General features: G+C 34.6%; 3 protein-coding genes across 7 annotated transcripts; 1 reads left to right on the top strand and 2 right to left on the bottom strand.

Moving 5' to 3' along the window:
- Positions 1–2,010: 2,010 nt before the first annotated feature.
- LOC125193079 (sugar transport protein 13-like) lies at positions 2,011–5,884 on the top strand. Its single transcript, XM_048090801.2, has 5 exons — positions 2,011–2,282; positions 2,612–2,934; positions 3,949–4,073; positions 4,687–4,978; positions 5,057–5,884. Exons 1-5 carry the CDS (start codon positions 2,150–2,152, stop codon positions 5,744–5,746), a joined length of 1,563 nt encoding a protein of 520 aa, XP_047946758.1. The 5' UTR covers positions 2,011–2,149; the 3' UTR covers positions 5,747–5,884.
- LOC125193078 (long chain acyl-CoA synthetase 6, peroxisomal-like) lies at positions 5,764–11,535 on the bottom strand. 4 transcript variants are annotated; one of them, XM_089057445.1, is made up of 24 exons: positions 11,407–11,535; positions 10,003–10,124; positions 9,739–9,799; positions 9,584–9,661; positions 9,424–9,495; positions 9,265–9,346; positions 9,076–9,181; positions 8,926–9,002; positions 8,739–8,783; positions 8,581–8,667; positions 8,393–8,482; positions 8,239–8,318; positions 8,051–8,144; positions 7,862–7,950; positions 7,691–7,779; positions 7,481–7,610; positions 7,283–7,401; positions 7,087–7,210; positions 6,927–7,013; positions 6,741–6,844; positions 6,578–6,663; positions 6,405–6,491; positions 6,226–6,312; positions 5,764–6,151 (listed from the first exon to the last, which is right to left on the bottom strand). In XM_089057445.1, the coding sequence occupies exons 2-24, from the start codon at positions 10,121–10,123 to the stop codon at positions 6,083–6,085; spliced, it is 2,064 nt and encodes a 687-aa protein (XP_088913571.1). In that variant the 5' UTR covers position 10,124; positions 11,407–11,535; the 3' UTR covers positions 5,764–6,082. The 4 variants fall into 4 exon arrangements, with proteins under 4 accessions (XP_088913571.1, XP_047946757.1, XP_047946756.1 ...); XM_048090800.2 differs by lacking the exon at positions 11,407–11,535 and adding an exon at positions 10,866–10,993; XM_048090799.2 differs by lacking the exon at positions 11,407–11,535 and adding an exon at positions 10,866–10,992 and having other exon boundaries at positions 10,003–10,134.
- On the bottom strand, positions 10,807–15,439 carry LOC125193080 (putative cyclin-T1-1). 2 transcript variants are annotated; one of them, XM_089057446.1, is made up of 8 exons: positions 15,326–15,437; positions 15,168–15,219; positions 14,099–14,717; positions 13,835–13,916; positions 13,561–13,695; positions 12,889–13,064; positions 11,407–11,552; positions 10,807–11,026 (listed from the first exon to the last, which is right to left on the bottom strand). In XM_089057446.1, the coding sequence occupies exons 1-8, from the start codon at positions 15,326–15,328 to the stop codon at positions 10,995–10,997; spliced, it is 1,245 nt and encodes a 414-aa protein (XP_088913572.1). In that variant the 5' UTR covers positions 15,329–15,437; the 3' UTR covers positions 10,807–10,994. The 2 variants fall into 2 exon arrangements, with proteins under 2 accessions (XP_088913572.1, XP_088913573.1); XM_089057447.1 differs by lacking the exons at positions 10,807–11,026; positions 11,407–11,552 and adding an exon at positions 12,677–12,807 and having other exon boundaries at positions 15,326–15,439.
- Between the last annotated feature and the right edge of the window lie 6,040 nt (positions 15,440–21,479).

The raw sequence follows: 21,479 nt of genomic DNA, 5'->3' as shown, positions 1-21,479 counted from the left end.
CGATTGCTTGTGCTTTCTCCACCTGAAGTTCTTTGTATTCAACTATAAATCTTCTAATGTGTTCCTGAACTCAGATATCATGACCTCTGGGTAGGCAAAAATTGTCAGGATCGAAAAGGATTCGACCAGAAAGAAGACATGACTTCAAAATATGTGAACAATTGAAATTTTCAACCACTATCACTAGGCCACCTCACGTATAGAATATCTTTTTTTATACTCTCTCCGTCCCCTAAAAATAGAAACTTTTGAAACGACACATGTTATAATGCAAATTGATAAAGTAGAATACAAAGAAAAGTGTGTTGGTGGAAATGAGTCTTATCTCGTTATAGAGAAAGAAATTTCCTAAAATAATAGTGCTAGTATCTATTTTTATGGAACAACTAAAATAAAGAATTTTTATTTTTGAGGGATTGGAGTGAGAGAGTATAAAATATGGCAATACATAGAACTGAAATTACGATAGGTCAGTGGTAATGTTAGTTTTGGACAATGGTCCTCATTACTCAATCATTGCATTTTCCATCACGTTCAAATTCTGGACTGGTAATCGATTAATGGATTAGCATTATATGTGAACTATTTGAATAACTGCATAAAATAATTAAATTAAATAAACTAATTGAAACACTAATGCAAGTTTACATTGTACAAATCTTATAAAATCTCCAGACATAAAAGAGTATCACGTCCTTAGCTCTTCTTTTGGTTACATCGAGATTGAATAAATTTTATATATGTACTAGGCATATTATATTACATATATAAATTTATATTCGCCTTCCACACATTGTAAAGTGTGTATAGACTATAGATAGTGTCAAAGTAGCAATATAAATATGGGCATGAATTGCCACAAGCGTGGTGATACAACGACTTTAACACCAAACTTCACTATTTTAATCAAAATTAAGTTTTATTATTCCAATATTTATCCTATGCATAAACTAGTGGGCACTAGCCTTAGACTGATCTAGGTCCCATTTCCACTTCCATCTGGGAATGCATAAATTGATTATTTATTACATTATAATACACATATCAATTAAATATTATTCTACCACCTCCTTTTATTTTTGTAGATTCTGTTGAACTCGGTATCATTTTGACCTTACTTAATTAAAATAACATATTAGAATATTATTACTTTGATAGTGGAACCAGACAATCTGGCTTGCTCTATAATCTATAATATTAAAAAATTAGGTGGGGATAAAGACATAATAATTTTGCTTTTTTTAGTCATCAGATCCCAAGCTTATATGGTTTTGGACAAAATACCAATCAAATATTTATGGTTTCTAAGAATTTATTTATTCTGCCAGATGTATTTGAAAATAGGGTGATTTTAGTTAATTAATAAAGCGAGGTGTTTAGTCCAGGTTTCCCCTAATGATGGGCTTTTTATTGTTGGGCATCAGCCCATTCCTATTCTAAATAGTTGAGCAGTTATAAAATTGAAAATTTGGAAGAATTCTAGTACTTCCAAAAGTTCCATCTTTTTTTTGTTCATGCTATCTTTATAGGTTCAATTTGGTTATATGATTAGTATGTTGTGTCCAAGTATAATATGATTAGATAAGACTTTTTATTACTATTAATTTGGATACACATGAAAAATGGAGTTGTATAGTGGTTAAACCTCAAACTCAAACGCACAACGAAATTAATAAATCTATTGAAGAAAAAATTACCGTCTGCAATCCGTTTTATACGTGGGCCGACTTTAACCATATTACGCGTCAACTTATATGAAGAAAATTCCACAAACGTAACAACACCTTTGGTTTTTGCCTTTTCCGGAGGAGCATAACTAGCAATATAGCATCTAGTAAATCATAGTAATTATTAAAATAGTTCAACCATTAATAGAGTAATGACAGTATTAGTTTGAGTTTAATTATAGAAGAAATCCAATATTCTTATCCAAAACAATAAAGACACCTAAAAGCCACACACAGTTGTATACATGTGTCTAGATACCAATGGTAACATCCACTACCCCACCCTCCCCTCTCTATTAGTTGCTTGAATTTCCGCAGTCTATAAATAGCTCAAATTCATGACCTAAATACTCATTTTCTCTCATATCCTTGTTCAAATTAGAGAATTTTCCCACTTAGCAATACACTGATCAAACTTGGACATGGCCGGAGGCGGATTTGCAGGCTCGGGAGGGGGCACAGAGTTCGAGGCGAAGATCACACCTATAGTCATCATTTCTTGCATAATGGCCGCCACGGGCGGCCTAATGTTCGGCTATGACGTTGGTGTCTCAGGTTCGTTACTTGCTTGGATTCATGTAAATATGGTTTTGTTGGAATTAATTTGGATATTTAAAAATAAACAGTATTAATTGTCCTTTAATACCAAGGAGTAGTATATGTCAAACAAATAATCTTCATCATTATCCATAGAAAAAATATGTTTTGTAGTTAAATCTTCATTACTACTACTAAATATACATGATGGAAAGAATCACGTGATCATGATATATTTTATTTTATTCTTATATAAATTTCAAGAGCCCTCTTTGCAAGTTAAAATTTTCAACTCGTGAGGTATTTTTTAAAAATTGAAACTAATATTAGTGTGATTTAATTTATAGGCGGCGTGACGTCAATGACTCCTTTTTTGGATAAATTCTTCCCTGCGGTTGCTGAGAGGACAAAAGACCCAAAATTAAACAGTAATTACTGCAAATATGATAATGAAGGGCTGCAGTTATTCACATCATCACTCTATTTGGCTGGTTTAACTGCAACCTTCTTTGCCTCTTACACAACAAGAAAGCTTGGGAGAAAACTAACCATGTTGATTGCTGGTGTTTTCTTTATTGCTGGAGTTGTTCTTAATGCTGCAGCCCAAGATCTTGCCATGCTCATCATCGGTAGGATCTTGCTCGGTTGCGGCGTCGGCTTCGCAAATCAGGTACAAGTTTGTTTCTGGCACATGATATTCCACATTTTGAACATTTTTCTAAGAACAGGTTTGATTATTAATTGGGTCGATGACATCAATAAGTTGTTGTCTTGAGCTGATTTTATTTTCACTATATATAGGAAGTAGGTCGTTGGTAGTTTTAGACGTTACAAGTGCTATCTTTAGTAAATCACATTTTCCACTTTACTCAATGATATGTTTATTCAATTTTTATACTCCATATAATTTTTATGATAGGGTTTCAACTTAGAAATATTAATGGGGATTTTATGATGGGATACCTCCATACAGATTTTATGTGGTCCATTACTTTTCACATGTCATGGGGTATCATTTAATATTTTACTATTCATTCATGAGATTATAAATAAAAGTTGCACCAAAAAATAAATGCCAAGTGGCGAAGATATTTTGTTTTTGTGATCATTTGCTTAACTTTTATAAGCTAGTTGTTTTCGAGTTAACAGAATAGGTTAATTTCATATCAGAAATAATATCAATTAATTTTCCCAAGAAAATGATATTTCCATGCATAGTCATAAGCTATGTGTCGACAAGTAATTGGAATTTATTTGGACTGTACGAAGAAGTTAATTAGACTCCATAATAGTAAGCACTTAATAATTTTCACATTTTAAAATATTTGGAGATCGACTTAGTTCCCTATGTATGGATTGAGACACTTATGTCGCGCAGTGTGACATGAAATAAACGTATCTACCTTTTTATCTTGGTGGAGAAAAAAAATCCATTTTGCTAACTTTATCCCAGCAAATATCTTAACCGTCAATCATTACTTTTTCCAACTTTTTATTGGAACTTTTATAATCCTTTTGTTTTACATACCACTTGAATATTCACCTCTAAAACAATTTAATCAACGCCTCTAAAAAAATCAATCAATTTACATGTGAATTTTAATTAGTTCATCATATTGTAAAAGTTTTTTGAAACTTCGTTATTGGAAATTATAGTAGTAACAAAAAATGCTGAATATTTCAGGCAGTCCCACTCTTTCTATCAGAAATTGCACCTACAAGAATACGTGGAGGGCTCAACATTTTGTTCCAACTTAATGTTACGCTTGGAATTCTTTTTGCTAATCTCGTTAATTACGGCACTGCCAAGTAAGTTATTTTTTTAATAAATATTTTAATTATTTCTTGATCGAATAATCAGTATATAGTTCTATTAGTAAAGTAGTACGTCCCAGTGCTGCATGTAGGCCTCCCATTTGATGAATGTGGTCATACTCAAAATTTTGGTTTTGCTCTAATTTTGAATTCATGTCGTATTCAATTTCAAATAAAATAATTTACAATAAATAAACACGATAACATAATTTAGTGGACACATGTGCCCATCGTTATCAATATAGGGAAAAACAAGCCCACAACGTGGATAGTGAACTATTGGTCTGTAGTTAAAGACAAACGTATAACTACTTTCAAAGTTTGACAATTTTATTTTTCCAAAATTTAATCAAAGTTAACTATATGATTCATAAAGGCAAAGCTATGTTGTTACATAAAATTTTCTTAAAATTGTGCAGACAATGTAATAATCATGGTTTCTTACATAAGTAGTTAATTAAGCATCATGTGTTGTGTACTTTATTTTTCCCAATGTATGTTGTTAAAAGGAACTATAAGATCAAAAAAGGGTCACAAATTTATTTAAGTACTAATACTAGTTTAAAAAATTGATAGTGAATTTTAATTTAGGAGTTGTATGTAACAGAATCAAAGGAGGATGGGGGTGGAGGGTGTCACTGGGGCTGGCGGGAATCCCTGCCGGCCTCCTGACCATTGGCGCGTTGATGGTAGTCGACACGCCAAACAGCCTAATAGAGCGCGGCCATTTGGATGAAGGAAAGGCCGTGCTCAAGAGGATCCGGGGAACAGATAACGTAGATCCTGAGTTCCATGAGCTCGTTGAGGCTAGCCGCGTAGCCAAGCTCGTGAAGCATCCTTTCAGGAACCTACTCATGAGGAGGAATAGGCCTCAGTTGATCATAGCTGTTGCTTTGCAGGTTTGTTCAATTATTTGTTCATGTTTTTTTGTTTTAGTTTTTGACTTTTTATTGATTGAAAGAAATTTGTTTGTGCAGATTTTTCAGCAGTTCACAGGAATTAATGCCATAATGTTCTATGCACCTGTCCTGTTCGACACGGTTGGATTTGGGAGCGATGCTGCTCTGTATTCGGCCGTGATAACAGGTGCTGTCAACGTGCTATCCACGGCGGTGTCCATCTACTCGGTGGACAGAGTGGGGAGGCGCGTGCTGCTGCTGCAGGCCGGGGTGCAGATGTTCTTATCGCAGGTGGTCATCGCGGTGGTGCTAGGCATTAAGGTGAAGGATCACTCCCAGGATCTCAGCCATGGCTATGCGATCTTCGTGGTGATCTTGATATGCTTGTTTGTGTCCGCCTTCGCGTGGTCTTGGGGCCCGCTCGGGTGGCTCATCCCGAGTGAGACCTTTCCCTTGGAGACTAGGTCGGCCGGGCAGAGTGTGACCGTGTGCGTCAACCTGCTCTTCACCTTCGTGATAGCGCAGGCGTTCCTCTCGATGCTCTGCCATTTCAAGTTCGGCATCTTCTTCTTCTTTTCCGGTTGGGTGCTCGTGATGTCGTTGTTCGTGCTCTTGTTGGTGCCAGAGACGAAGAACGTGCCCATCGAGGAGATGACGGAGAGGGTGTGGAAGCAGCACTGGCTGTGGAAGAGGTTTATGGATGATCATTATGCTGATCCGGTGAAAAATGGACATGGTAAAGGATTTGATCCTCATTCTCAATTGTGAACATTTTTGTTGTTGGATTTTACATGAATAATTCAATAGATAGATGTTATGTATCCTTGTATCTTATGACTCACTCTTATATGCTATTCCACACGAAACACTTTCGTGTGAAACCGATGTGAGATCGTATCAAAGTAACTGATCATAGCTGTTACAATCATAAGCAACAGCATTCAGCAAACTACAGTCAGATATGTTTATGAAAACAATAAATCCAATGAAAAACAACTTCATGGTTGCACTTGTTGGCATGCTATGCTGTTCTTGATCATCACAATTTTGACACAAATTGCGAATCCAATCCGTAGCCGTAACACATAAATATAACCTAAAACTTCAAGCCAAGTGCGCGTACATTTCATCGATCTCTTTAGCAAAGTGAGCTTTGGCTTGTGGCCTCTTGATCTGCAAGCAATTCATCACACACAAAAAGTGAGTATTTTCCTATTAACAAAAAAAAGAAACAATAAATCTCTAACCTTAAATGTTGGAGTGAGCAATCCATTCTCCAAAGTGAATGGTTCAAGCACAAGAGCAACATCTTTTGCAAACTCAAAGCCTCTCAGCTGCAAAACACAATTACCAAAAACTACAGTAAACAACATGTCTATTGATCGTATAATGTTTTTCTCAATCTAATCATGTTGTTGGCTATTACTTGAGCTTCCCTTGCTATGGAGTCCATGTCAGCCAGCACGGCACCCTTCGTCCGAGGATCACAGCATAGCTGCTTCAAATCTTCATACTACTCAAAGAATCGAAAATATCAAGAAATGCTAAACAAAAAGGTTTTGCTGAGAAGGAGCAGAAAACCAAGCCATCATTATTTACCTCAATGCCTTCAGTAGCAGCCCATGTTTTCAAGGCATCATGATCCACAGCAATAATTGCGACTAGAGAAGACTTCAGGCTGTTGCCTACAAGCAAAGAAACACGAAACAAAGTCATTAATCTCCTTTTCGTACACAAAATAGTACTAATATATTTTTCTTACCATGTACAAAGCATTGTGCAATGAACTTGCATTTTGTGTATACATTCTCTATTTTCTCAGGAGCTATGTACTCTCCTTGAGCCAATTTGAATATGTTCTTTTTCCTGTCAATGAAGGCTATTAGAATAGGGCCATCACCAATGCAATGAATAAATCAACCTAATTGCTAAAATCGCACATTCTCACCTATCGATGATCTTCAATCGGCCTTGTGGCAACCATGAGCCTATATCTCCGGTGTGAAGCCATCCATCCTCATCGATTGCTTCCCTACTGAGAAAAATCAGAAAACTGCATAAGTGTCTCTCGCAGACAAAGAAAGATAACGAGATATCAAAGCATGTACGTTAGTTCCTCCGCTTTATAGTATCCTTGGAACACAGTGGGACCTCTCACGCAGATCTCACCCCGTGGATGAGGCTGGTCCTTGGATGTATAGTTCATCTCCGGAACATCTACGAGCTTCATCTCTGACAGGAAAAACAACAACGTTAAATCAAGAGCTCTTTTGAGAGTGTTTGTGTTTGTCTGATCACACTCACCACAAGAAGGATGGGGAACACCAACATGGCCGGATAAAACATCGGTTTCATCCATGTTGCTTATGACACAAGAAGCCTCTGTCATTCCATATCCTTCAATAACTGTGCAACCAAAGCATCTAAAAAAATTCCATATTTATCAGTAACAAAATATTCTTCTTTTTCTATTTTTCAGTGTTAGTAGTAATATAAGCTTACACTCGTAGAAATTCCATGACTTGAGGAGACAAGGGTGACGCGCCAGACACCATGTAACGAACTCTGCCTCCCAGTATTCTCTTAATATCCTCAAACACCAAACTCTCAAACATTGGAGGAGGTTTCTTTCCTGAAACAGACACGAGCGCATCTGATAAAAGTCTAATGGAAAGCTTTCTAGCTATTTTCGTGCGTGGAATTTGAGTTTACCGGTATATAACGACTGCTTCTTAGCTTTATAAGCTGCATCAAACAGCCTCTCCCTCAAATCACCGGATGATTTTACAGAGTTCATCACTCTGCAAAGGAGTAGGCATCTGAATCATTATATGGAATACAAGTAATGATGTTGTTTTTGGAAGAACAAGTTATTGCCTTTACCCTGCGTATATCCGATTATACAGCCGTGGGACACTGCAAAATATAGTCGGTTTCAAAACAGCGACATCCTCGAGTAATTTCATGCTGTCCTATGTAGCAAAAATGAAAAAACTGAAATAATGTGACAAATAAAAACTGAAATACAGCTTCTCAGTTATTAACTAGAAGACTCTTCATTCATATTCATACCCCTTGAAAAAAACCAGAAGCACCTCCAATATACGCGACCGTGATTTGGGTAACGCGCTCGTATATGTGTGCCAGAGGAAGATATGATATGAAACTGCCAAGTTATAGTGCAGAAATTTGTAACAGAAAGATATGAAACAATATCTAAAGATAAAATGGACACATTTTATTTTATCGTTTCAACTCACAGATCAGATGGATATAACTTGAATCCCATTCTCGAACCAGCAACATTGGCAATCAAATTTCCATGAGACAACACGACTCCCTAGCCATAGAGAATTTCACTTTGTTTATGAAATTTGTACACAAATTTAGGCAATGAAGCCTCGAAATTGATACCTTTGGAGTTCCGGTTGTGCCACTAGTATAGCATATTGTGGCAATATCGTCGGATGTTGGTGGACGGAAAGGCTCAAAGCTGCTAAGACCCTAAATAAATATTGTATTAAGAAAATGGTGATACAAACTGAATATGAAGTCTCTCAATATGGATTCATTTCGAAAATACAACAAATGGAGAGACTTACTTCACTATGTAGTTGTGAATATGAGATTATTTCTACTCCTGTTGTTGAAGAAAGTGATGCCATTTCACCTTCTACTCCTCCAACAACCTGAAAAATACTAAGGAAGATGAAGCAACAGCCTTATATGGTTCGACTCTTTTTTACCATGAAAATCGTACCACAATCAGATGTACTGATGGGATCTCAGGCAGAAACCTGAGCAGCTGCAATTCAACGCAATAATCGGACATTAGACACAGCATACATGATTAGATTTTGCAAATCATTTTCCATCATATGAAGTTGTTTTTGAAGCCCAATATCTCGAAGAAGCTTTGTTTTGCTTAAACCGTATTCGGTACTTACAATATTTAATGTTTTTGTATCACAAAATATAGCTCGAACAGCTGCATGATTGACAATGTATCTAACTGCTTCTGGACCTGAACAAAGCACTTTGCATTTAATATGACTACATCCATTCACACAAAGATATAGGCATAGTAAATCACTGACCTAATGTGTCGTATAAAGGTACAGAGACAAATGAATACGCAGAGCAGGCATGATCAATCACAACCCATTCGGGTCTATTAACAAAATAAAGCCCGGCACAAGATCCCTGTCATGTAAACACTAACACTGTCAGATAACAATGGGATTCTGCAGGGAAATTTCAGACTCAGAGTTTGCATCTAGTCTCACCTTTTGTATCTGACGTCTCACGAGGCTAGAACCAATAGCTGACCGCGAAATGCCTGCTTCCCCATAAGTCATCCATCTGTACCTGTAGCATGAAATTGTAAACGAATCCAGTTTTCATCAAATCCCAATACAAGCAATGTTATTAAGCAGGAAACCTACTCTCCCACTGTTCCATCTTCTTGAAATCGCGTTCCTAAGTACTTGTGATCCCGAAATGTCTTAACTGCATACCTACACGTTCACAAAAAGTTAATGAACAAAACAGTGAGCATTGAAGTCAAATAAGCATAGTTGTGATTGAAGAAATAAGGTTGCTTACACAAAATTATCGTGCAAAGTTGCGATATCAGGATGATCAGGAAATCTACTAACAAGCTTGAAAGGCGATCGTCGATTTCTGGAAGAAACAACATATATGTGATCTGAAAAGCAACAAATTTTTTAGCAATAGTTGTAGACAAGACAAGTCTAAACCTGTAGACATTCCATTCCCCAGTCTGCAGCTTCTCTGGAAGCACAACACTGTATCCTTGCTCTGCTCAAAAACAACAAAGTACTGCTTCAACTTAACCAATCAAGATTAAATTTAAATCAGTATCAATTTCTTTTTCTTGGTTTTGTTTGTTTGTTTGACTTTTTGGTGACAATTCAAAATAAATAAATCACCCTCTAAAAGTACAAGATGTTATGTTAGTGCAAAGTTGTAGAGATTAAGCAATCAGTGAAGTGATCAAGTACCAGAAACAAATTCACCGGCTGTGGGGTGGTGGCGGAGATGCAACGGCTGATCACTGCCGGCGGTAGAGTTAATGAGATGACTAGTAAGTTTGTGGAGACGGCGATGGGCACGGGAATCCATTCTTTTTCCAGCTCAAATGTACAAGGAAAGAGACGAAGTAGATGAGTGGTGGCATGGAGAATATATAAACGTATATTCATGTAGTTTTGTGAATATTCATTTGTCACGTTGATATGGACAAACTTACTAAGTTACTATACTATGAAGATTGAAGTATGAACTAATCTACATGTCTTGTGTGGTTGTCAGTGTCAGTGTGTATGAAAATCCAGTGCGCTTACTATTAATTAATTATAAATTGCAGGGTTATGAATTAAATAAGGTGATTAGAGTCTTCTCTTTCGTGGAGTCCAGCTCATTTTTTATAGAAAATTATTGGATTTTTAATAATATATATTTAAATTTTAATCGATATTTGGCCAATGTAAGTTTGTATAAAAACCTCAAGTGTGCTCCATGATATAAAAGTAATAAATAAAAACGACATAGTAAGTGATTGGACAATAATATATTTACGTTTCTTGGATTACTTGGCAAAGATATCTCTCACGGAGTTGAAATAAAAAAGAATATCAAAGTGTGAAATTTTTTTAAGAAAAATATATGGAAAAGAAATGAGGAATTTAGAAGGAGAGAACTTTTTTATACATCATTCTTCAATGGCTTTTCAACTCTCTGTCTGTGTCAATGTTTACAACAAGTGATATTAGGATATATTCAGTGCAGAAAAACTTAACATAATATTGGAGTCGATGTATGGCCATACAATGGATAAAAGGGGAGCTGTGCAGAATATACTTACAATTAGTGTGGTTTTCTTGATCTACTTTGCATTAAGAAGATTTTGTCATTGACTATGTGAAAAACATCTATAAAATCGTAATGAACTAGATTGAAATGTAAGCTGAATCTGCAGTTCATCTCAGATCTTCTAAAATAATTCCATCAGCTGATGGGCAACATCTGCATCACAAGGTTGCAAACACGCTAACGATTGACAAGCTAATATATCATCGTGAATAGGGAGTTGAAAAGTATGTACGATAAACATTTCCATGAGAAAACTCTGACAAACATCTTACTGGCAATTCATAAAACTTAAGCCTTCAACGTGGAACTTTTTCAATATATTTACATAGTTGGATAGAATTCATGACAAGTGTAAGTTTCGAAACCATGGCATTCAACACACACCTAAGGTGTAAATCACCAATAGAACTCTCAACAAGGACAATTTTAGGAATTCTAATGAGTTTGATCCCATAAAGTGTGTATCTTATTATCTTTAAATTAAGATCAGAGACAGACACAGAATATAATGTAAAATTATTGTGAGTGGATACCTTTAAGTACAGATGGTGGTGTGTGGAACTCACTCCAGATGCTATCACATGAAGCAAGATTCATATTTAGGAATTTGGCAGCAAGGTAGGCAGCACCAGCAGCTATCTGGTGTGGTTTGAACTGAAGCCATAGTGAACTTCTAAGTCTACAAAAAGAAACTTCATTTCAGAATAAATGTTGTCATGAAAATATGAGATATGAAACAGATTATAAAGGCAAACCATTTGAAGCGGAAGCAACACCAACAATTCAACTGGTATGGTCTTATTCTCATTAAAAAATGCTTATGTTTTGAGATGCAGTTGCCACTTTCCACAACCAGAAACTGTTAATACTTAATCAAATTCATACTTTAGACAACGAAAAGCAAATAATTGAATCCCTTACCAACTAATAAGGCAGCAACCAAGTCGGATTCGGATATACCAAAAATTCTTCTGGGAAATGCTAGTTGATATCCCAGTATAAAACATGTCAAAATCTATAGATCAATTAACTCAAATATCTTAATCATCAAATCTCGGTATATCACGATAACAATTATACAGGAACTAATTGGGGAGAAGTCAGGAGCTCAAAATCAGAAGAACATAAAATTTTGTTGAAGCTGGATGCCTGGAAGATGTGAACACCAAAGAATTAAGGAAATATAAAATGGGAAGCAAGAGAAAACAGTTCCGAGGTTTGAAAAATAGGGAGAACTTTTAGTGGGTGATGTATGGATGGGTGGAATGTGAAAGCAAATGTTCCAGAAACCAAAGTGTGAAAAAGGATTTGGTCACCACATGTGGCTGATGAGTCCTAAGTTTCATCATCACCAAGCAAAACATCTGTGGGTATTCTTTCAGATTGATTACAAGCAACCTATGTCGAAACTAAGTAAGACAATGGTATCCTCCATGTCATATTCAATGAACATGTATCAATGTCCAAACGGAGAATATGATAATTTAACCCGCAGACTATCTTCTACAGCCAATGCACATGCTAATAAGATGTCAGAATCGGAAAGGAATCCACAAGATATCTCTAATTTAACTTCAGATGAAAAAACATTCGATGATCAGCAGATCAACCTCCAGCTATTAACATCATAATGGGTGCATGCTAATCTTCTATAAACCCTGCAATTATATGGCATTCTAGAAATATCAATTACAAATTCTAGAATGAATCATCAAAGTAAATAAAGAGATGATTGCCACTCACAAAAGAAAGATGCAATTTGAGGGACCAAAAGGCAAAAGTAAAGTCACGCATATCCTCCTCCCAAATGATAACATTGGCCTCATTGGTTGTCCAAATAATAGAGAATCCACCAATCAGAATGTCAATTACAGTTCAGTTACTGGTTCCCCCCTTTTCACTCCATTTATATTCAACCTCAATATCAGAAGGCTCTATATATGTACAGTATGTATAGCAGGTATCATTTCAAATTATCAACTAAGAATAATAATACTTGAAATAGAAGAACTTACCCTTCACTGACAAAGTTCAGGGCCATATTCACCAAGACAGACTGTGCAAAGCCTAGTTTCTGGAGCGTAGATATCAGAGATTCATATGGATGCTGCACACTTAGCTCGAAATTTAATGTTGTTAAGACCAATTGCTCAGCATCAATCATCCGTTCACGATATTTTTCAAACCAATCCTGTTCAGGAAATAATTCACACAGCAAAACAACTAAATGAGAGCAAGTGTTAGGTAATGGAAACAACAAGAGTAAATCAAAGAACAGTTCACCTAGGTTATATCTGCAAAGAGCCCCCCAGCAATTTAAAAGGCCAAACCAAACCTAAGGAGCCCAATATATCAACCTTGAATTCTTTAAGAAATTTTATTCCTTGGTCATGTTATGTTATCTATCTTGCTGTATCAGATTATACGTTCTATGCCTTGTAAATGATGCATGAATCAAATAGAGTTCATTCTATAAGAACTAAGAAGGAATAAATACTAATTATATTCCTAAAAACTCATTACAACAGAGCTTATGTCACAAGTGGAGTACCTGTACCATACACTTGAAACCAAATTTGATCATTGAATCTTTTATCAGTTTGAATCGATTAACTAACACCATCTCATAAGAGGAAGAAAGTCAAGCTCAGACATGAAAGGGCGAAAGAAGTAGAGAGGATACTAACAATGGGCAACATATATGAGAGAATTGAGAAGTCCTGCTTGTGGAGAATTACGCACGATGCTTTTAGTACATCATTCAGCGCGCATGGTGTCTCCTCAGACTTGGAAGTCAGGAAAAGTACTGCAGTAGCTATCAGCTGCAAGCAAATGAGAAAAGTACCACTCAATTCAAACCGCCAAAGGCCAATTTTTTCGAAAACCAGCATATAATCTAGAAAGCATAAGCAACTAAATTACAAAAGACAAAATGTCTCCATTTATAGAAAAGAAACTTACGAATCTATCATGAGAGGCATGAGAGCGGCGAACAAAGAAACGATGGCAGAGAACCATGGCAGTCCCAATGGTTGTTTGCGGTCTGAAATTAACAGTATTTCATCTGAGTTTTTGGATAACTAACATAAAACATAGCAAAACTAAAAGATACTCGATCCAATATAGTTATAGAAGGATTATGGAATTTTAAACCAAGTCCTATCTAGCATGTCAATGCTTTTTTCAAGGTAAATTTTTTTAAACCCTTCATGGCAAGATACTTACAGATGAAGCCTAGCCCCAACATTTTGAAGGAAGGAACAATATGAATATCGCAGATATGTTTCATGCAGCTGATCAATGCCATCTTTTCTCGAAGGTGAGGACTTCTCTATGTCATCCCTCGACATGAAAACCACTTCCTCCTCCTCCTCAAACTTTAACCGGTCACGCTTCAATGTAGACAAAGCATTCACATTGGCACCACCAGACCTGGTTTCAGCATCAACAGCAGAAGTTTTGCAGACTAATTGGGCATCGGCACAAGCATTGTAGTATTTGGAAGGTTTGCATGGGTCAGCACGATATACAAGATCATTTTGGGATGTCTCTTGCTGCTGATAAATAATCCCAGTGCTTTCATAAGAGAAAGTTGAAGTCCTTCTCCTTTTGGAAGATGGTTCATAAACAGGCTCATGACAGTTATACACGAGTCCATCCAACCTAAATGTTTGACTAGAGCCATGGTAGTTGTTATAGTCATGTGTGCCATAGACCCCGTAGTAATTCATCGATGTTCCAGTAGTCCTCACGGTCGTATTGCTATTTCCACCACAAGATGATCGATGATCTCTGCGAAATTTTCCACCACGTGGTTGCTGAGGGCACACAGAAGACATAATTCCTGCTCAATTAATCAAAGTCAGAGAAGATACAAAAATGTTACATCCAGAGATTCTCTCAGTGACACTATTTGTCATGGACTTACGGAGTCCACGAGCCAATTGAATCACAAGTGAAAGATACAGGAAATACAGCATACCAACAAAACATCCCATTATACACCGTTATTCATGAAATACAAATCAAATGTATAATGGTTTCGGCACTAGCAAAGCTACGAGTAATCATATTGTTCCCAATATCATAATAAGGAGTGTATTTGAGAGTTCAATATCCAAAATCCTATCAACTTTAGATGAATATGAGCAAGATACAGCACAAAATCGATATCCAACGCAATTAGATCCAATAGTCTGCAAAACAAACTTAAAAAACAATTTTTTAAACCAGTCAAAAAGAATTCAAATTCAAATTCAAATACAAATAATAACTGACATAAAAGTAACAATACCTGATTGGAAATAAGTAGAGAGATATGAAATGGATCGATCGCCAATTTCGCGCTGGAAATACGCAATTATTATTGAGATTAGGGTTTGTCTATGGAATGTGTGAGAGAAAATACAGAGTTTTAGAAGAAGCAATAAGCACGAGCATCAAGTGGAGTACCATATATTTCTAGCTTTATGATGAAGAAGATATACAATCAATAACCGTGGTTCATTGATATATCTAAGCAAATTAAAAAGGGGAGTACCATATATTTCTAGCTTTATGATGAAGAAGATATACAATCAATAACCGTGGTTCATTGATATATCTAAGCAAATTAAAAAGGGATAATAGCTATTTAAATCACGATTAAATTTTTATAAATTTATAAAATTGAAACATCAAATTATAAAATTTCAATTTTTCCTTCTCATCCATGCATAAATTAACACCTTTTATGATGTTGAAAAGGAAAGTATTATGAAGGTATATAAAAGAGAAAAAAATATAAACATGTTCCTTTGAATATTGTTAAAAGATGACATTTTGTGCTGGAAAAATTGAGAAAATTTGAAACTTGTGATAATAATATTACAACTTCAAAATACATGGAACAAACTATAATTGATCAAACTTCACAATTTAAAAACTTAAAACAAACTAGAATTTGATCAAACTTCATAATTTAAAAGACTATTTATCCTATTAAAATATCAAACCTCCAACTTAAAATTGAATCATAATCCTTGAACTTTATATTTTTAACTTCTCTCTAAAAGAATATGACGAGAAGTTATAAACTTTGCACTTGGCACATTTTAATAATTTTTACACCTTTAGTTTTTTTAGAGTTAAATGCTCTTGAAATGAAGTTTAGTATTGTGGAGTACTTTTACAATTCAAAAGAATAACATAATTGTATATCAGTTTGGAAATTAATTTTTATCCAAAATTTGGTATTTTCCGTGTAACATCCCACAAATTGGCTTAGAATGAATTTGTTGTTATATAACAAAATCAGAAATGTAGATTTATCGCTATATATCTTGAATAAATAATGTAAGAAAATAAAATAAAAAGGCAATGATAATTAATTTGAAATATGGTAAGACGAATGAATTGGGAATGAGATGAATTTACGTGTCAACATGATGATTAATGTGATGTCACGTGTTTGGTTGATGTTGCTAGGCATAATTGGCATGAACATGAGGTGATTGATTCGATCGGGCCACGCGTGGTGGCAATGATATGTTTTGTGCACCACATTTACTCATGAGGCCAAGGCCAGGCGGTAAATGATATTTGATGATTTGCCCCATTAGCTATAAGGCCAGGTGGTATAAAATATGTGGGTGCACCAAGTTCACTCATGGGGGCTATAAGGCCAGGTGGTTCATGATACATGAAGATGAATTGTTCCATGAGCTATAACGTCAGTTGGTACATATATGAGTGCGCTATGGTGGAGCTTTCGATCGGTCCACACGTGGTGGAAATATTATATGATTTCAATCGGGCCTCACGCGGGGGCATATTATTGTCAGTGTACCCATGGTATCGCCAAACACGTGGATGATGGTGTGATGTCTGTGTTGTGATGAACTTGATTACATGTTGTCGGTCGATGCTCATTTGAATGATGAATTTTCTGTGTATCCAAGTAGTTAAACCGGGCACATTGATGGGTTTTTATGGATGTGATATGTGAAATCAATGTGATATTACTTTGGTATATGATTTTTGATTGAAATATTCGTGAATGGTTTGTGTACCACGATGGTTATTCCGAGCACGTTGATAGGACCATGGATGAGCTATGATATGTGATATTGGTGTAATGTGGTATGGTGTGATGTGATGTGTGGATGTCATGCGGAATTGTTCGATACTTTACGTGAATCGTCGATAACTGTGTAAATTATTGAAAATTATATGGATGTACGTATTATCCAAGAAAGTTTTGTGATTGATGTTTATGCATATTGTTGGTTTCTGGGCATGCGTTGGTTATTGGAGAGTTTGGTTTCTGGGCATGCGTTGGTTATAGGAGAGTCGTTGCTTGATTCATGTTATGAATAAATAAAATGATCATAAAATGCTAGTATAATATATATTGGTTAGTTGGAAAATCAATGATTATTGATTATGGAGTATGTGTTAGTTCTGTAAGATGCAACATGTTTAAAACTTGCATATATTTAATAGCTTACGTTGTAATATTTATAGGTTTTGATTTTATATAAATTTAAAAACTATTTTAAAATGCGCTAGATATAGATTTTTAATCTATCATAATTTATGGTATCAAAATTGTGGCATCTCGTATTCAGTCGATCAATGATAGAGTGGGGGATGTTACATTCCGCGGACTATAAAGTTAAGTTAAAAGAAAAATCAAAATTTAAATTTTATAGTGAATTTCCTACAAATTTAATTATTTTTCCCAGCTTATAGGAAATTCAAGAGATAAATTCATGATTTTCCTTACCAGGTTTTAAATTCATGAGAAATCAAAACTAGGTCAATGTTTGTGATTTTGGGCACTGCTAGCCAAAACAGTATTCATTTCTTATTTATTTTCTTGTTACGTCAAATGTGCATAATCAAATATTTTTATCCCTCCGTCCATGATAATTAGCATAAGTTGATTTGGCTTGGGTTTAATGATAAAATGAAAAATTGGTGAAAAAATTTAATGGAATGTGCGTAGTATAATATACTTAAGTTTTATAGATATGAGTTGGTTGCGTTTTGCGGAATATGAGGTATATTACTAAAAATATTAACAAAGTAAAAATGACAATTGATTATGGACAGATGAAAAAAAAAAGTTATGCCAATTAATCATGGACGAAGGGAAGTATGTGTTTTACTATTATCTTCATGCTTGAAAAATAGTACTCCCTCCGTCCCACAAAAGATGTCACACTTTTCTTTTTAGTTTGTCCCACAAAAGATGTCACATTTCTCTTTTTGGAAAATGTTCTCTCTCACATAAATATAAAAATTATATTTTCTCTCTCCATTTAATACACAAACCTCCTAAAATCTCGTGTCCACAAGTATGACATCTTTTGTAGGACGGAGGGAGTACTCCGTAGTATAAATTTTTAAACCGACACAGGTTTTATGCACAATTGTAAAATTTAGAGAGAAGAGTTGGAGAAATAAGAAAAAGGGAGTGAAAATGGGTAAAGTAAGAGAGATGAAGAGAAAAAATTGTGAAAGTAGTATTAATAGATTATGAGGTCCAATTCTTAAAATAAAAAATTTAAAAAGTTTCTGTGACATCCATAATACGAAACATGCATTATTTTGCATATTAGCATATTTTATTGTCATTGCATATTAAATTGTCGTTTTAACTCCAAAGATAGTAAGTGTATCATAGAAAATATATTTATTGTTATGACGACTCAATATAATTGAATATATAGATAGTTTTGATTTATAAGAATTGTTAAAATGGATGTGTATATATTATTTTATTATATAAATTAGTATATATATATATTAGTTATGTAAATGTTTGTGCATGTGTACCATGCAGTACTAATGTACTAGTATTTATGTACGTACATATATATATATATATAGATATTAATTAAATAGATAATGATAGTGATCAAAATTAATATAATATAAATAATAGTACTAGCTTATCTTGAAATATAAATGTGCTAGTATGTACGTGGTCACTAGTTAATAGTGCCACTAATCTTATTTTGGACAAATGTCGAAGAAGGGACTATATAGTATGCATGCTGGTAATATTTATAATTGATATCAGTTGTTTCAAGTAAAGTTTTAATAACCGCCTTTGCATGTTTATATATATACACGCAGAGATAGAGAGTTTGGAATAGGAAAAAAAAGGAGAAAGGGAAAAATGAAAAGAAATAAGAGTCGTAGATCGCAAAGCAGAATTGGGATTTTAGTTAAATTATTTATCTTAAGGTATGTATAAATCATACTTTTAATTTTACATATATTATGTGATGGATTGTTATGTGTTAAATTGGAGTAAATATTTGAATTATATGATGTGAGCCTGAAATGGTTATGTGTGGAGTATTTGATATTGATGTTGTGAATGATGGATATGTTTATCTATAGTATTGAAGTTATTGATGGATTATATGGATATGTAATTGGTGCAATGGATATGTTTGATATATGGTATTGGAATTATTTGAGTCATGAGATTAAAGAGGATATGTGACTGTCTTGCTCTGGATCTGATATACAATGACAAAAGACCTACGGGTCATATACAATGATAATGGACCTATGGGTCAAAGAAAATATGCAAAGAGGGGCCTTCGTGGAAAGGTCAAATAAATAAAAAGGAACCTGCAGGTCGTATACAATGGAAATCTCGGGCAGATACCAGGCTTGTTCAGTCACAGAATATTAAAAGGATCATAGAGGCATATGCATATGAATATTAAATTATTTATGATATTTATTATTTCTGGTGATATATTTTGGTGAAAGAATGTGTTTGATATTTGTGTGTGAAATTAAAGGTAAGGTTTATATGCACTGAGTTGTGGCTCATATAAACCACTAATATTTTTCAGGAATAAGATATCAATGATGCGTGGGTTGATGTGAGTTACAGTTATTATAAGGGTCGGCGGCTGACGCGTTTTGGCAACCTTCTCCTCCTCATCATTTTTGCATGTAGATAAATGTGTAGTACATAGAGTGGCGAGAGGGTCCCACTACGGTTTAGAATGATTTGAAATATGTACCTGATATAATATGTGGATTTTATATAGTTGACACGTGGATTATTTATTTTAAAATTTTAATTTATTTATAGTAAGTGCATAAGTCATAGGAGTTGGGGTGTGAAAGTTTAGGTGTTTTTCATTGATATAGGTCCTAGGAATTGCACATGTTATAAGGGTCGGCGGCTGACACGTTTTGGCAACTTCTCATCCTCATCATTTTTGCATTTAGATAAATGTGTAGTACATAGAGTGGCGAGAGGGTCCCACTACGGTTTAGAATAATTTGAAATATGTACCTGATATAATATGTGGATTTTATATAGTTGACACGTGGATTATTTATTTTAAAATTTTAATTTATTTATAGTAAGTGCATAAGTGATCATAAGGGTTGAGGTGTGACAGTTTCTATTTTTAAAGACGGATCAGAATAGAAATAGTTTCTATTTTTAATAGGACAGAGGTAGATTTCATATCCAAAATAATAGTACTATTTAGTGTGTGCAGCATGTATTTTAAGTAGGGTACTTAGTAAGATTAATTGGTCCCCAAAATAAATTTTTTTGATATTTTCCATAAACTTAAAATTTGGTAAAAAGAAATCATAAGAAATTTTCCCTTAGTCGAAAAAACTGATTTCATAAGAAATTTACTACAAAGTCTAAGTTTATAATTTTGCGACCAACTTTAAAGTTAATGAGAAATACAAATTTTAGCCAAAATTCATAATATTATAGCCACACTCTTAAAAAAAAATCAAAATTACTATATATACACTTGTCTTACGCTATTATAATTGTAAGGACAGAGACATTATGTCTTAAAATTAATAATAATAAAAAAGAATGCAAAATTGGTAATTATTGGCAAAGGCATGAAGGTCTCAAAAGAAAGAAATACTACTAGTGAAGTTATAAGTTAAAACGGAACAACAAAGAGAGTTTGAGATTAGAGTCCTTGGTGATGCAAATAAATTTTAAGGATATCATGTGAAACATAGTAAAAGGGGATCTATGGATATCATATTAAAGCTGATTCAGTTTTAATATGTTCCAGTAAGAAAACACAGGGAATGCTTTTATTTTTTTAGCTCGACATTTCAGATTATCTATGGATAAAAATTTGGGTTGGGATCTCCTGCCGTGCAAAATGCCACAGCAGTGGGCTGTGCACATCTCCACCTTTAAATAATTTTACATATTTATATTATTTTTTTTTTCATTCTATCAATGAATGGTGTGGATGTGCACAGCATCTCCTACTGTGCATTTTGCACGGCAAAGGATCCCAACCCTAAAAATTCAGGTCAAATGGAGATAAAAATGAAATAAGTAAAATGTCTTATGCTAACTAATATCATTAGAGCATCATATATATATGATGATTTCCACGAGATATGATGTGCCACACTCCATTAGTGTCACTAGTAGGTAATACTATAATACATGTCCAAATGTCCTAAAGTGGATTCTTACGTACTTCCTTCGTTCCATAGTAGTTGAGTCATTTTGGTACATTCCGTACATCCACCTCTACCTTTTCCTAGCCTATTTTATTCTTACTTTACTTAACTAACTTAATACAATTTT

The sequence above is a fragment of the Salvia hispanica genome, chromosome 4 (assembly GCF_029641045.1).
Source record: "Salvia hispanica isolate PSC_SH4W2 chromosome 4, Shi_PSC_v1, whole genome shotgun sequence".
Taxonomy (NCBI): domain Eukaryota; kingdom Viridiplantae; phylum Streptophyta; class Magnoliopsida; order Lamiales; family Lamiaceae; genus Salvia; species Salvia hispanica.
The sequence above is the reverse complement of the archived record's forward strand: the minus strand, read 5'-3'. Positions and strand labels throughout refer to the sequence as shown.

What these genes read in the sequence shown, in the direction of transcription:
- LOC125193080 (XM_089057446.1), bottom strand. An exon ending in ATGCCTCTCATGATAGATTC is followed by an intron (nt 13,696 to 13,834) that starts GTAAGTTTCTTT and finishes ATTTGCTTGCAG; the next exon opens with CTGATAGCTACTGCAGTACT. An exon ending in TCTCATATATGTTGCCCATT is followed by an intron (nt 13,065 to 13,560) that starts GTTAGTATCCTC and finishes TTTCCTGAACAG; the next exon opens with GATTGGTTTGAAAAATATCG.
- LOC125193079 (XM_048090801.2), top strand. Translation starts at nt 2,150, where the DNA reads ATGGCCGGAGGCGGATTTGCAGGCTCGGGAGGGGGCACAGAGTTCGAG. An exon ending in CTATGACGTTGGTGTCTCAG is followed by an intron (nt 2,283 to 2,611) that starts GTTCGTTACTTG and finishes TTTAATTTATAG; the next exon opens with GCGGCGTGACGTCAATGACT. An exon ending in TCATAGCTGTTGCTTTGCAG is followed by an intron (nt 4,979 to 5,056) that starts GTTTGTTCAATT and finishes TTGTTTGTGCAG; the next exon opens with ATTTTTCAGCAGTTCACAGG.
- LOC125193078 (XM_089057444.1), bottom strand. Translation starts at nt 10,203, where the DNA reads ATGAATATACGTTTATATATTCTCCATGCCACCACTCATCTACTTCGT. An exon ending in CTTCTGGTTTTTTTCAAGGG is followed by an intron (nt 7,951 to 8,050) that starts GTATGAATATGA and finishes TTTGCTACATAG; the next exon opens with GACAGCATGAAATTACTCGA. An exon ending in GAAGCAGTCGTTATATACCG is followed by an intron (nt 7,611 to 7,690) that starts GTAAACTCAAAT and finishes TGTCTGTTTCAG; the next exon opens with GAAAGAAACCTCCTCCAATG.